The sequence below is a fragment of the Urocitellus parryii genome, chromosome 15 (assembly GCF_045843805.1).
Source record: "Urocitellus parryii isolate mUroPar1 chromosome 15, mUroPar1.hap1, whole genome shotgun sequence".
Classification (NCBI taxonomy): domain Eukaryota; kingdom Metazoa; phylum Chordata; class Mammalia; order Rodentia; family Sciuridae; genus Urocitellus; species Urocitellus parryii.
This window is the reverse complement of record NC_135545.1, coordinates 11858041-11873423: the sequence shown is the minus strand read 5'-3', so window position 1 is coordinate 11873423 and position 15383 is coordinate 11858041. Positions and strand designations below refer to the sequence as shown.

Sequence of the window (15383 nt, the reverse complement as noted above, 5' to 3'; positions counted from 1 at the left end):
GGACAGCAGAGCTCCCGAAACTGGGGGGATGGGCAGATTCCACTCACCAAGTCCCCACACAGAGGACACTTCCAAGCTGACTATGGGAATCTGCCCCACCCTGCCCTAAAGGGGATTTGGCACCAACAGTTGGAGTCACATTGAAGGCCACATGGGGCCCAAGGAACTGACTTCAACAGACAGCAGGACAGATACTTCAAATTGTCCCTTCAGTGCAAATCACAATGGCACAAATTCTAATTCCCAAAATTCCAGCACATTTGGCCTCTTCAGGGCCTGTGCCATCTCCCAGAGGATTCCAGGACACCGGGATGCCACTATGTACCTCACAGATCAACCCTTTTCCCACTGACCCACGTCATCAGCCAAAAACCATCAGCACCTGCTGCTCTGACACGGAAACTTTCTGAGGCTGTGCACCCACACCCCCTCTTGAAGACCTCACTCTCCTCCCCCAAAGGCACACTCTAGCTTCTCCTCCTTCTAGTTGACTTTGAGGTCACAGCATGGAGCAATATACTATTGGCCTCCCACTAGCTTTGCTATAGATGATAATGATGACCAGAGCGGCCCCCTGGGTAAAACTGTTCTCCAGCAAGAGTTGGGGTTCTTTTTTAGACTGTTTCCGGTTTTGCTGGAAGTTTTTTTTTTAAGCTCTTCCCCATTGTTCTGCCTTTTTTTTTGAAGAGGGCTTTTGGGATTCAGCCCAGGCATGCTTAACCACTGAACCTCATCTCCAGCCCTTATTTTTTGTGTAAGGATCTCACTAAGTTTTGGAGCCTTGCTACATTGCTGCAGCTGCCCTCAAACCTAGGTTCCTACTGTCTTGGCCGGCAGAGTTTCAGGGTTACAGGTGTCACCACTGTGCCCAGCTCTAGTTCTGCTATCTTAAACAATGAGGTCAGCTATTCCTGAGAAAAGACAGTATCTAATCAGTAACTTTTCTCTGGAGTTACAGACCCCAGAACACTTGGTGACTCTCAGATAACAGTAGCACATGCATCAGAGAAGCAGACCCCCACTGGGCCCAGTGGCAGGTTCCTGGAATCCCAGTGACTGAGGAGGCTGAGGCAGGAGGTCACAAGTTCTAGGTCAGCCTCAGCAACTTAGCATGAGGATAACTGCTTTAATCCCCAACATAAAAAAAAGAAGAAGAAAGAAAGGTGGGGGGGGGGAGAGAGAGAGAGAGAGAGAGAGAGAGAGAAACAGACAATGGAAAAATTTATGAGGTGCCTATCACGCACACCCGCTGACTACAGCTAAAGAGATTTTTCACTAAAGTCCCAACACAGGCTCTGTACATGGGACCCCTTGGCCTGGTGGCTTTCTCAGGATGGAAATCCCCATCTCCTAACTTGCCTCCTCATTATCAATAATGCTGTCTTCCCACATCACTCCCAAGAGCATGGGTGTGTCATCTAATGTATGGACAATGTTCCCTACAGGAAATAAAATGCAACAAGAGTGGCCTAGTCCACAACAGGGGACACTGTCTATTACAAGTCCTGCTCCTTGGATCCTTGCATTTCAATAAACATATGTTAAATGACCCAGGGTCTAAGCTGGGAGAGTGGCCGTGGCTAGGAGCTCAGGAAGGGAACTGAGGAGCACAGAGGTGGGGAGTTCATGAACACTTGCAGGGACAAGGCTGGATTCCCAGAGGACCACTCTGACCACTGTCAGCCACTGCACTCAAGCTGGGCACCTCCTGCTGCCCACCAACCAAGAGCTCCCACCTCCATGTCCTAACTCACCTGCTTCCTCCACTGTCTGACTCTAGGGGAAGGTTCCAGATCCTCCTCTGCCCTGTAAGGGGGTGGTGGGAAGCCCAGTCCCCTACAGACAACCAGCAATGGCCCCTGCTGAGGTGAGTGGGCAGGATGACACGCCCTGATCCCCACTCAGGGGTGACAATGAGGCCCAGATACCTCCTGCCCTCTCAGGCCCTGATGGACATCTGTGCCTGGTGACTGTCACATCCCTCCTGATTCTTCCAGTGAGGATACCTGGGAGGACCCGTCTCCCATTGTAGTAGGTCCAGTCTGGAATATTCCACAGCAGCCCTGCTGACACCTATTTACAAAAAGCCCAGGTGACACAGCCTTGAGGGACACAGGCTCACAGACTTTCCCCCAGTGGCCACACGGGCAGAGGCATCAGGTTCCTGAGTGTCCAGCCACTGAGTCTGACATTCCCCCTCCAAATGACCTAGGCTCTGGCATTGGTTCTGGGTCACCAGTCCAGGTGCACAAACCTCCTAAGTGAGGTTCTTCCCTGGGGTCCCTGTCCCAAGGGCCTGTCCCAGGAGCTCCCTCTAGAGCAAATCCTCAGCTCCACCCAGGACTGGGGCTGGGGCAGGAAGAGCAGCTGCACTGGTCCCAGAGGACATCAAGGCTCCCCTGAGCTCAGGGAAGGGTGCGCAGCCCTCTAGTGGACACTCCTGCCAGGCACGAACAGAGGCCCCCAGAGAGGGCAGGTGAGGGCTGACCTTGGGCAAAGGGCACCTTCAGAGAATGGAAGTGAATATGCAATGGGAGGGGGTTGGAGGGGAGTGAGGGGTGGAAAGAAGCAGGGGGAGGGGAGGCTCTGGGAAGGTCGGGGAAGGTCACAGAGCAGGGTTCCCTTCTCTCCACTGACACTGGGGCTGCTCATCCTGTGGGGCTGTGTGCTATGGGGTGTTGAGCACCATCTGGAATAGTACCTACTAAGTCCAGTGGGACCCCCTCCCCCAGCTGTGACAATCAGCACTGTCCACACCAACCTCCAGTAACAACTCGGCATTTAAAATCCTCCCCCTCTTGGCAGAAGAACTGAGTGTAAGAGGACAGAGACTGACTGGGGCTTGTCACTTCTAATCACTTGAAGTCCCTGGAGAAGACGTGTTTCAAGCTACGGCCACACGGCTGCCTGAACCCCCACAGCACTGTGGGCTTCCCAAGGGTCTGTAGCCACACATCAGTGACACCTGCTGGGTCCGTGACATTGTGAACACAGGGAGCTCTGTGCACACTGGGAAGAGGAAGCCTGTGTTCTGATCCTCAGCAGTACTTCCAACAAGCAGGATGCAGGAGAATGAATCCTTCCTTGTAAAGACGTTCAAATGTGAAAATGATTTGATTTTTTAAAACACTAGAAGTATTTACCATTAAAGATTGAACTTGTTTTTGTAAATGCGTATGGACCCATATGATCTTGTTAAAATTAATTATAAATAAAAAACTGGCATGAGTTTAAGAAAAAGTAAAATGACAGAATAGAAGAAAATATTTGCAGATATACTTTGTGATATGGATTTCATTTCTAGATTCTATAACCAATGGGTATAAATCTGCAACCAAAGAATAACCTAAATTTAGAATATGCCAAGGACCCTTGCACAGTCCTGGGCATCTAGGACAGGCGTCTAGGACACAAGATTCCCAAGTTTGATGCCAGCCTGGACACCGGTCCCAAAACAAAAATAAATACCTGTAAAGGCTGGGGGTGTAGCTCAGAGGTACAGCGCCCCTCAGATCAATCCCCAGGGGTGAAAGAGAAGTGGGAGGGCAAAGGCTTGCAAGACCTGTCTCCAGAGATGTTCCAGTGGCCAATAAGCACATGACAAGACGCCCAGTGTCATCAGTCACTAAGGAACCAAATCAAAATCACAATGACACCTCACCCCACACCTTCCTGCATTCCCCAGGGACTCTGAAGAGCTGCAGTCACAGTGGAGAACACCTGGGCACTTCCTGCCAGAGCCAGGCAGAAGCCCATCCACCCAGCACTCCCACAGCTGGGCACGTGCCCACGGGATGGGAAACAGGGACTCCAATAGCTCCCCACAGGCTAAGGCTTGCCACACCATTCTTCACAACAGGCAGGTGTGGAAACAACCCGGGTCCATCAACAGAGGAATACATAAATAAACATGGCTCACAAATATGTTGGATTATTAATTATCCATGAAAAATAAAGTCCTGATGCACACTACAACTTGGGTCAACCTGAAAACATGATTAAACAAGAAGCAAAATGGTATGTGGTTGTATAATTTCATTTATATGAAATATCTGGAATAGGGAAATTGATAGAGACAGGAAATAGATTCAAGATTACCCGAGGCTAGAGGGTCCTTCGAGGTGATAGCTTAATGGTCAGAGTTTTAGTGCAGGTGATGAAAAAATTCTGGAAATAGTAATGGTTGTTGTATATTTGAATGGACCCATGGCATGTTACAGTTAAAAGGGTTAACAGAGCACATTTTTGTAATAAATATTACACTATGAAAAGTTTTTAGGAAAGATGTGTAAAATACACCCACTCTGTTGAGTGTGTGTATGTGTGCATGTGCGTGTGCGTGTGTGTGTGTGTGTGTGTGTGTGTGTGAGAGAGAGAGAGAGAGAGAGAGAGAGAGAGAGAGAGGCAGAGAGTGACAGAGAGAGAGGTGTGAGGGACTAGGAATTGTCCCTAGGAGCACTCTAACACGGAACTACATTACATTTTTTATTTTGAGACAAAGTCAAACTAAGTTGCATGGGCTGGCCTCAAACTAGCCATCCTCCTGCCTCAGCCTCCTGAACATCTGGGATGAGAGGCTATGTTATGTATCTGGCCAGATAATCTCCATAATACTCACACGACACCCGCCAACCGCAGACACACCTCATAAAGTCAGTGCTTGCCCCCTAAAGCCTCAGGAGACACCTCCCCATGTCCTTCCTTTGAACCCTCAGGCACAGATGGCCCCTCCTGAGGCTGCCCATCCCCTGGGGGCACAGTCCTCCCTACTCTGGAGCAGGAGTCCCCAGGACAACTCCCCTCCTCTCCCTAGACTCACCCTGTACTGGACAGAGTCATGTATCCTGGGGACACTCAGTAAACACGACCCACTCTTCAACCAGTAGGTCTGGGCCACCTGTGCCCAGGGACAGGGACAGCTCTCACCATTTGGACCCTGAACAGCATCCCTGCTACAGTCCCTGACACTGGCCATAGTTCTCCTTATGACCACCAGGGGGCGACATGGGACTCACACTCAACACTTGGCAAATGGATTCTGAAACTTGGACTAGACTTTGGTTCAGGAGGTGGAAATGTGGCCTGATTTCCATCCTCAATAGACTGCAGGGTGCCTCCCACGAACCTGCTCGGCTCCCACCCCCACTCCTTCCTAGGCCTGTGAGGATCTTGCACTGCCAGGGGTCTCTGAGCAGGCCTTTGCCTCTGGGTATCACCCATGGAAAAAGTCAGGGTGACCACAGGAGAGTCACTAGGTAGAGGACAAGCCACCCAAGGAAGGCATGGGCAGGCCTCAGCCACAGCTGCACCAAAAAATGAAGAGGGAGGGTCTCCCTAAAATCTCTCCCTGAGGACCAAGGAGCCCATGGTCACCCACCTCCACTACCACAGTCCTCCCCTCCCAGGACACAAAGGGTGTGAATATCCTGAGATAGCCACTCAGGGGCCAAGCTGGAGACACCAGGACAGAGAGCAGGTCCCCTCACCAACCATCACTCACTGGGCCTCTTTCTAGATCCCAGAACTGTTTCTGTCCCCTTCCTGTAGGGAGGAAATCCACCTTCCTAGAGCATTTGAGAACGTGGGGAAGACACAGGACAAAACCGTAAAGGGGAAAATGCCCAGGGTGAGGGGACCCCAGGGGTTCCCTGGGTGGTGCTGAGAGCCCTGAGGCCAGGACACAGCTGAGGCCAGTGCTGGGTGAGCCACTTCTCTCAGGGGACAGCGTCCCTACCTGCCTTGCTCCTCAGGGTGTGGCATGCAGTAGTGAAACCCAACAGGGAAAGCAGAAGGGACAGGAGGCAGGACAGAGAGGGAGGGGACAGAGAGGTTCCTCCACAGAGACCCCGCCCCCAGCCCTGTGACCCAGGAAAGTGCTCCTGCCCTGGGAGGAGGCTGAGCTCAGAGAGGAGCAGGGCAGCAGGGCTGACTGGCCTGGACCTCGGCTTCCCAGCGGGTCTGCAGTGAAGCTCCTTCCACAGAGGGGACAGAGCAGCAGGGACCATGCAGCCCCCCTCAGCCTGTCCCTGCAGAGGGGGCATCCCCTGGCAGGGGGTCCTGCTGGCAGGTAAGAGGGGACAGTTCCCTGGAAGAGGGTGGGAGGTGGGAGCACAGTCTTGCTGGTGTCCCCGGGGAGGACACGACCCTCACAGGGGACAGAGGGCTTCACTCTGTCCATTGGGAACAGAACACAGAAGACAGAAGCTCACCAACAGGAACAGATGAAGGGGGATGGAAAGCTCAGGGGTTCTCTTTTCCAAGTTACTCACCAGAGGCCTTTATATTTTCAAAAATTGACATTAACAGCTCTGTCAGGGCCACTATCCAAATAGAAAGGCAACTTGAGCAGTAGACACTGTCTGCAGCCACCAGCCTCAGACATTGGCACACAGACACCTGGATGCTCAGCGCGGGGACCCTGCTTCACTCATCCACAGGAGGCTGAGCCTGGTCCAGGCCCTGGGCCACAACAAGGGTCAGACTAGTCTCTGCCTCCTGGAGCTTCCTCTCTAGAGGGCAGGAGGCCAGGCCAGCAGGGAGATCTGCAGGTGAGGCCAGGTGCTGTGTAGATCTAGGAGGGCAGAGAGCAGGGGAATGTCCACAGGGAAGACCTGGGGTCTGTAAGGAGGTGGTCAGGGGAGGCGGGTGCCCAGGTGCACTGGGTGTGAGCAGGGATCAGAGGGCACTGAGGGGCCTGCCTTGCAGACACCTGGGGAAAGGTGATCCTAGGAGAGAATGACAGGTACAGGGGTCTGAAGGAAATAAGGTCAGGCTGCTGGCCTTGACCCAGGGACAACCATGTATACACCCAACACACCCCCGAGGCTGAAATGAAGCCTCCTGCTGAGGTCCTGGGCCCCATCTTTCCACCTATATTAAGGACCCATATTGATGGATTTCTCTCTCTTCCCTCCTAGTCTCACTGTTAACCTTCTGGAACCCACACCCCACTGCCCAGGTCACTATTGTACCAGTGCCTTCCGACGTTGCTGAAGGGAGAGACGTTCTTCTACTTGTCCACAATGTGTCGGGGAACACTGTAGGCTACCACTGGTACAGAGGGCAAATAACAGAACGCAGCCATCTAATTGTATCCTACTCGAATATCACACACTCAGTCACCCAAGGCCCTGCATTCAGTGGTCGAGAGACAATATACCCCAATGGGTCCCTGCTGTTTGTGAATGTGACAAAGGGGGACACAGGATTCTACACACTGCAAACCACAGCTGACAATTTTGATACTGAAGCAGCAACTGGAGAGATCCGCGTACATGGTGAGTGATGCCCCAGCCTCTGGGTGTTGGAGGGTTAACTCCACTGCACACACAGGACCCTGAGACCTGGATCTGCCTCCCTCCTCCTGTACATTACGTCCCCACAGTGGAGTTGGAGCACTTACTGCAGGACACACGCAGTACAGACAGACTTCAGAAGATCTGAGTCCTCTGCCTGAATCCACTGGCAGAGAGCAGGGTGGTCTGGTGGGAGACTCGGCCCAGGAAGAGCAGTCTCAGCCCAGCCCCTGTGTCCTTCCCAGGAGCATGGCTCTGAGAAAGACCCTGCAGGACTGAGTCAGGCCTGGCCTGAGGGCCCTGGAGTCCTCACAGAGAAGGTCAGCCCAGGAAGCTTCTGTCCCAGACCTCTGTCCAGGCTCCTGGCTCCAGGTGACCCTGAGGACGTGTGGCCAGGGTTGGAGTTTGGCTTCCTGTTGAGGGCTGCTGGGGAGCAAGGATTTACTGGCTACCTGATCTGGTAGCTCCTGCAGGTGGTCAGCAGCCAGGGCACAGTCCCAGGAGCCACATCTGGGCAAGGGCACCTGGGCATCTCCTTCTCCCGGGACTAGGTGTGGTGAGCACAGAGGGACAGGTGCCTCAGGCCAATCAGGTGCCCTGATGGACTTCTATGAGGCTCCACAGGAAGGTCCATGTCCCCAAGGGGAGGAACAGAGGAAAGAGATGCCCCTGGAGCTCCTGGTCCTCCCGGGACCAGCCCAGGGCGCTCTCACTGGGAGGCAGAGCAGAGTAGGGGCTTTTTCTTTGGGGGCAGCTCCTCTAAACCAAGGTCAGTTACTGTGAGTATTTCAAGGTTAACTTAGAGACAACATGGTAAACCAGACACCACTTCCCAGGTATCCAATAAAGGGAAACTGGGGCACAGGGAACACAGACCATGGGTGGGAGGTCAGTGGTGCATGTCACTGTGCAGCCAGAGCCCTGTCTTGGCATGCTGGAGGCCTATTAGGCATCTGTGGACCAGAGACCAGTCATTGGCTCAGGTAGTTTAGTCCTAGGCACTGGCAGCCTGGAGGGGACAGTGTGGTCTGGGAGTGAGAGCAAATGGAGAATAATCAATTTTACTCTGGAACCAAATCACCTGCCTCAACAAAATATCTAGGCCTCCATTCACATAGCCGGTCCACACACTCCCTTGCTGGACTTGAGGTCATGTGTTTCCTGGTGTGTTGGGTGCCACTCACTGTGGAGCATAAGGGACAGGACTTTCTCACTCCCCACAAGACCCTCCAACCAGCACAAGGCCCAAGGTATAGCCAAGTCTCAATGGTTTTATGGGGAAGGAGGGAGGAAAGATCATGAATGAATGACCCTGAACCTCTTCAGAGCCTGGAACCTGCATGTGCAATCCCAGGGGGTTCTGCCACCTGCTCCCTGTCCCTCCTGGAGGCTGAGGCTCTTGCTCCATCCCACCAACCACCTCTCCTGAGGCCACCCAGGAGCCACATCACAGGATGCCCTTGGGGTGGCCGGGCTGTGGAGGGTCTTCAGGGTGGCCCTGGGTCAGTTCTGAGGCAGCCATGAGGCTCTTGGACCTGGGGCTTTAAGTCACTGTAGCCCCACTGCTCCCTGCCATGGCTATTCTGGCTGTCTTGCTCCTGCCTGTCCGTCCTCTCCCTCCTTCTCATGCAGGCAGGACTGGCCCTGCCCTGCACAATGAGCCATGCCCTTCCCTCCTGCACTAATGGCCATCTGTCCTGTCCACTTCCTGCTAACACCTGGGGCCAGGCCCCCTCCTGGCTGTAGTAAAGGGCACAGAAACAGTCGAGGCAGGTGTCCCTGTCAGGCTGCATCAGGGACAATGTCACCGACTGTGAAGGAGGCACCACTGTGTCCCTTCCAGGGCTCTTTCCTTCCATGACAATGACATGTGAAATAGGCCAGGACACAGGCCTGAGCATCTCCCCCATCTGCTCTCTGCACTGACTCAGCGAGGGGGGCAGAGGCAGGAAGGGCGGCAAGCCCCTAGGTCCCAGGCTCCTTACACCCAGATGACTGGTGGCTCCATCCTGGTCCCTAAGTGGGGCTCACGCTCCTCAGTGACTCCCAGGACCTTCCCCAAGGGGGAGCTGGACTGAAGGGTGCTGTCTCAGGGGCTGTCTATTCCATATGTGCCTGTGTCCCCATGAGGACACCATCACCACAAGGGAGGTCTGTCCCCACATGGTGTGATGCTCCAGCCACGGTCACTTACATTAGGCTCTAGGCTCTGATTTGGATCAATTGATGATCTCACTGCACTTCCTGGGTGAAAAGAACAGGAAGAAGGCATTCCACAGGCCTGTGTCAGGTGCCTCCCCACTTTGCTGAGTCTCCACAGCAATTGGGAACATAGACTTCTAGATTGATTAACATGATCAATAATACTTCTCTGAGTTTGGTGTTGTGCCTCATTTTACATAACAGAGACCCTCAGATGTCCCCTCTGACCATTCAGTCCTCCACCAGGACCCACAGGTCTCTCCTTACTCAGGAGGTTGCTGGTTTCAAACTGACCTTAGCATCTGCCTTGGGTCATAATGTGACCCCTCAGGACTTCAGAGCTCAGTCTAAGACACTGTGCTCCTTAGAGAAATATTTCTTTCAGAAAGGAGTCTTAGATCCTGGGTATTAAACACTATTTTCCCATATGGGAAAACTTTACCATCCCCCATTTCTACCCCAGGTCTGCCACACACAAGCCCTCAAGAGCCGTATTTTCAGCAAGGTCCTGGTCCCCTCTTCCACCTCTTAGTGCTAATGTGTTAGGAACCATCCACTGGTCTCTCAGGACAATTCCACATGCCTCACCTGCTCTCTGCAGGGGGAGAGGGATGTAAAGACCAAGGACAGGAACATGATTCTGCTCTAAACCTTGTCTGTCCCCCTCACAGTAGAGCATTCTTTGGACTCATGCTTTACCTTTCAGGTGTCACTGGCTCCTGTCAGTCACCAGGAAACACCTGAGCAGAACTGCCCCCCTTGTGGCCCTAGCCTGACCACCAAACTGAATGCCCCCTGGTCTCCTTGTGTGGGATTTCTGTTCACACACCCCATTCTCACATCAGGCTGTGGGGTCTTCTTGGGGTTTAGGCACAATGGGGTGTCCCACCATGACCCACTTCTAGGATGGCCTTGAGAACCAAAGGCTCAGAGGACACACACGTGGGCCGAGCCCTGGAGTCCATGCAGCTGGAGGAGGGACTCTGCATCTCAAGGCCAGCCAGGGCCAGCGAGGACCAGAGGAGACACAGGGTTGCTAACTCCCAGTCCTGGGTCTGTTCAGGACCAAACTCTGCAATTAAGTGCACCTGTGAGAAACTCTGTGCTTCTCCCACACACAGCCCAGGGGGCCCCACATCCTCTGATCCCTCAGATCCTCCTGCATCTGCCCAGGATACCCACTCTGCCTGGTTCTTCAGGACTCAGGTTGGTGGGAGGTGACAGGCCAGCTCAGGTGGAAAGATGCCTTTGCAGGGATCACAGGGCAATCCTCTCTTTGTTGTCTGCACAGAGAAATTACCCAAACCCAACATCACAATCAACAACTCCCAACCCATGGAGGGTGAGGACTCTCTAGCATTAACGTGTGAACCTGAGATTAATTATGCAACCTACCTGTGGAAGATAAATAGTCAGACAATCCCAGATGGTGACAGGCTGAAGCTCTCCAACAACAACAGGACTCTCACTTTATTCAATGTCACAAGGAATGACCCAGGACCCTATGTGTGTGAAACCCAGAACCCAGTGAGTGCCAGCCACAGTGACCCACTCACCCTGAATATTTCCTGTGAGTAACTTCTATTCCTCCATTACCCTGGCTGTGAACTCAAACACACAGGGCCAGAGGCTGGGCCACTTAGTCCCTCTCAGGTCCCAGTACACAGACCCTCTCTCCTGGGCACCTGGACTGGCTGTGACAATAGCCCCAGGCACATCCAGGCAGGCCCAGCCTTGGGCCATGAATAGCAGGAGAGGGCTTGTGGTTCCCTGGGGAGGCCTGGGGTCAGCCACCTGGGACAGAGAAGCAGGGGAATGTCACAGACTAATTTCAGTGAACAAAGGGGTTTGGTTGAGACTTTCTGTGAGTGTGTATGGTGCTGGGATTTGAACCCAGGGCCTCATGCATGCTGGGCAGGTGCTGTACCACTGTACTTCCCAGCCTAGTTTCGACTTTTAAAATAAACAAGGTTGTGACATGGATCAGTAGTTATATTGTGGTCTTCTACAGTCTAGGAACTTCCCCTTCCCTCTGATGACATTACATGTGGCTTTATTCTGTTTGCTCCAGATGGCCTGGATACCCGCATCATAAGCCCCCCAGACTCACATTTCCATCCAGGGACGAATCTCCACCTCTCCTGCCACGCAGACTCTAACCCGCCTGCTCAGTTCTCTTGGTCTTTCAATGGGAGGCCCCTGGAGTCCACACAAGAGCTCTCAGTCCCCAGCCTCTCTACAAATAATAGCGGATCCTATGTGTGTGTAGCCCATAACTCTGTCACTAACCTCAATAGGACCACAACCAAGAACATTACCATCTCAAGTTAGTGGACCCTGGAGCACAGTATCAAGTGCTGGGTGGAGTCTTGATTTTTCTGGAAACAATGTGGATGAAGTTCCTTCCTAGCCTCAGGCCCACTGTCGGTCAGCCCCCTGCTGTTTTTCCACAGGGCTTGTGGCCCAGCCCTCCCTCAGAGCCACCAACACAGAACCACACTCTGTGGCCATGACCTGCTTCTCAGGTGGCCCTGGACTCTCCATCACGTGGATCCTCAACAGCCAGACTCTGCAGCTCACAGACAGGATGCAGCTGTCCCCGGACCACAGGACCCTCCACATAGACCCCGTCAGACAGGAGGATGCCGGGGAGTATCAGTGTGAGGCCTCCAACCCCGCCAGTTCCACCAGGAGTGACCGCTACAGGCTGGCTGTGATCTGTGAGTGGCCCTGTCCCACCCAGTGCTTCCGTCACATATTCCACTGTCAAGGGCCATCATATGGCACCAGCCATGAGCATGGGGTAGATGCCAGAGCCTGGAAAGAATGGGGTTGACTACCCAGAAATTAGGTGCCTTGATGTCACCTTGGTTCTGATCTGACCCGAGGCTAGGCCTGGGCTAGACAGTCTGTGAGGGCTGCCCGCTGACACTGTCCTGAGATGGGAAGGAAGAAAAGAGGAAGAGGGGGTGGGGTGGGGCTCAGTGGTAGAGCACTGGCCCGGCCTCTGTGAGAACCTGGGTTCAATTCTCAGCATCAAACAAACAAATTAATAAAATCAAGGTCCTTCAACATCTAAAAAATATATTAACATAAAAGAGAAGAGGAAGAGACCTTAACAGGAGCATGAGCAGGATGTGGCCCAGCTCCGTGTGGAGAGGGTCAGGCTAGAGCACATGCAGGTTTCACAACCAAACGTGAGGAAATCGCCAGAAGCAGAGTCAGGAGGACATGGTGACGACATGACAAACTGCACTGGGACCTTGGTGCCATTTCCTTCCACCCTCTGTGGGCCCCTGCAGGGCCCAGCTGGTTCCCCTGAAGACCTGACCTTCAGCCCTTTCTCTTCTCTTTCAGCAGCAGAGAGGACCCCAGGCCTCCCTGTGGGGGCCGTCGCTGGCATCGTGACTGGGGTCCTGGTCGGGGTGGCTCTGGTGGCTGCTCTGGGGTGTCTCCTGCTCCACACAAGAACTGGAAGGTACCCAGGCTTCCCCCCCTGATCCCACCCAGGTGACCCCAGGCCTGAGGGAAGGAGACCCATCCTCAGACTCTGCCCTGACTCCCACCTCCCCGCTTCCCCAGGACCCTCCCTCTCACCCAGCCGCCCCCGTCCCTCACCAGCTGCTGGCCCTGGGCTGATTGCTCCACAGCTGCCTCCTCTGCACCTTGGTCACCAGGACCTGTCCCCACAGCACTGATGTCCCTCCCTAGATGAGTGTTCAACACGGCACCTCCTGCAGTATTTGCCCCACACCAAGAGAGGGCTGCAGCTGTGTGTATGAGGGGTCCTGTCCCAGGTCACTCAGGGCAAGGGCAGGGGCCTGAGAGGAAGGAGGGTCCACTCTGCACACCTCCTGTGTGACCCAAGGCCCCTGTGTGTGAGGTGGGATCCCAGGGCCCAGCCAGATAGTGTGTTCTGGAAAGTTCTTTGCCTCCTGGTCACATGGTGGAGAGCACAAAAGGCCACTGTCACATTACCTCATCTCCTGGCCTGAGCAGAGGGTCCTCCACAGCAGGATCACCAATGGGGGTCGGGGATTGTCAAGATGCACGTGGTTCCCAGACGTCTTGCCTACGTGGTGACCCTGCTTCCCTGTCCCCAGGGCCTGGACCCCTGCACTCAGTCAAACTCTCCTGCTCTAATTCTTCCTCAATCCTCAGTCCCTTTTCTGGGTCCCTCAGCCAACGTTCTCCTGGGTCTGCACCTGGGAGGGCCCTTCACCTTGGCCCAGGGCAGCAGTGTCTTCTTAAGGCCTTTCCTCCCCTCCCCTCCCCTGGGCCCCCTGGTACACAGACCTGATGGGTGAGGAAGCTTTCACACCCTCCTTGGAAATGGGGTACCCTCCTCATCCCCTATCTGACCCCAGTCCATGACACTCATGAATAAGCCTGACCTTTCCTAGGGCCAGTGTCCAGCATGGCCTCAGAGACCACTGCACCCCAGCATCAAGACCCGGTAAGTGCCCCTTCAGCCTGAGGGTGGCTGGGAGCCCCTAGGCCTGTCCCACAGTGTCCACTCTTGCCCACAACCACACGTCCAGGGTTGAATGTTTACACTGGGGGTTTAAGGATCCCTGTCATCAAACACCACAGGGGACCCACCTGGCCAAGCCAGCCCAGACTTGTGACATCTGGTCTCCTCATGATCCTTGGCTCCTTGGGCCACTACAAGGGCTAAAGGGTCTCTCCCAGGACATGCTGCCTCCCTGTCACTCTGAAAGTTGAGGACCCCTAACCACTCCTGCAGGAGGAGCCCAGCCCTCCTCATGTCTGCTAAGTCTTGTCTCTGTCCCCAGGCCAAGGTCCCTCTGACAGCTCCACCTCCCTGGTAAGTCCCCCCCCCCCAGCTATCTCTACACAGGGGACTAGCTCTGCAGGCTCAGGGGCACTGTCAACCCCCACACAGCACAGACACCCCCACTCATGTTGGACCAGGACAAGGTTAGCCTGGCCCTGGCCAGAGACTTGGCCACTCTCAGGGACAGGACCACCATCACTCTGTCCTCAGCCCACCCTACTTCCTGCCATCTCAGGGGAGTCCTGGTGCAGAGTGGGTGCTGGGAGCTTCTATCAGTGGCCCTGGGTTAATGATGGGGACCATAGTCTTGACAGAAACTGGGGTGTGTGTCCTGAAGTGGAGGCTGGTGCTCAGGACCCAGAGCTGGTAACTCCTGGGAAGACAGGGCTAAAGCAGACACAGGGAGTAAGCTCTGGCCTGTCAGAGACCAGAACCTTCCAGGCACCACCCAGCACCTGCTCCCTGGAGTCTCAGCCTTGATGACCCTCCCGTGACCCTGATTTCCAATCTCCCTCCCTGCCAGGCCCCACCTCCTGGCCACGGAGCTGCTGTCCCCATCTACCAGGTGAGTGTGGGTGATGACCCTTGCCCACAGTCCAGGGCGAACCAAGAGATGCCCCTCCCCACACCTTCCTGATCTTGCCAGGAAACAGCAGCCAAAATGGGATCAGGGGGTGGTGAGCAGGGGAGGGGGGGCCTGGGAATAGGAGCCTCTGAGCCCAGACAGACACAGGGACAGAGCAGACCCAGGTGGGCCAGGGCCTAGGAGTTCATGGTCCTGGTTCAGAAGGGTCAGAGCCTCTTGGTTCTTTTTCAGGAATTACTAAACCCTGACCTGGACATCTACTGCCGGGCCGACCACAAGGCTGATGTGGATTCTTAGTTTCCACCACACGATGCTCCATGTGGGCTGAGGGAGGGTCCTGCTAGACCCCAGATGCTGGGTGATGGGACAGAGGTGGAGCCTGACCCTATTGGACTCTGGAACCTAGAGGGGGAGGGGTCCCTGGGGATTCTAGAGACACAGGCTGCCCTGGGCTCTGAATGGCCAGAACCAGGCTGCCTGTGCCCAGGAGCAGGGGCTTCAG

At 54.5% G+C, this 15383-nt stretch overlaps 1 protein-coding gene across 1 annotated transcript in view; it reads left to right on the top strand.

The window, feature by feature from the left end:
- Positions 1-15383, top strand: part of LOC144250287 (cell adhesion molecule CEACAM5-like) — a 48551-nt gene extending 33168 nt beyond the window's left edge. Inside the window, 9 exon segments of the mRNA XM_077792800.1 lie at positions 10789-11067; positions 11569-11823; positions 11951-12239; positions 12462-12466; positions 12873-12975; positions 13901-13953; positions 14294-14325; positions 14819-14860; positions 15113-15383. Of these exon segments, the coding sequence (XP_077648926.1) occupies positions 10789-11067; positions 11569-11823; positions 11951-12239; positions 12462-12466; positions 12873-12975; positions 13901-13953; positions 14294-14325; positions 14819-14860; positions 15113-15178 (1124 nt within the window). The 3' untranslated portion in view covers positions 15179-15383.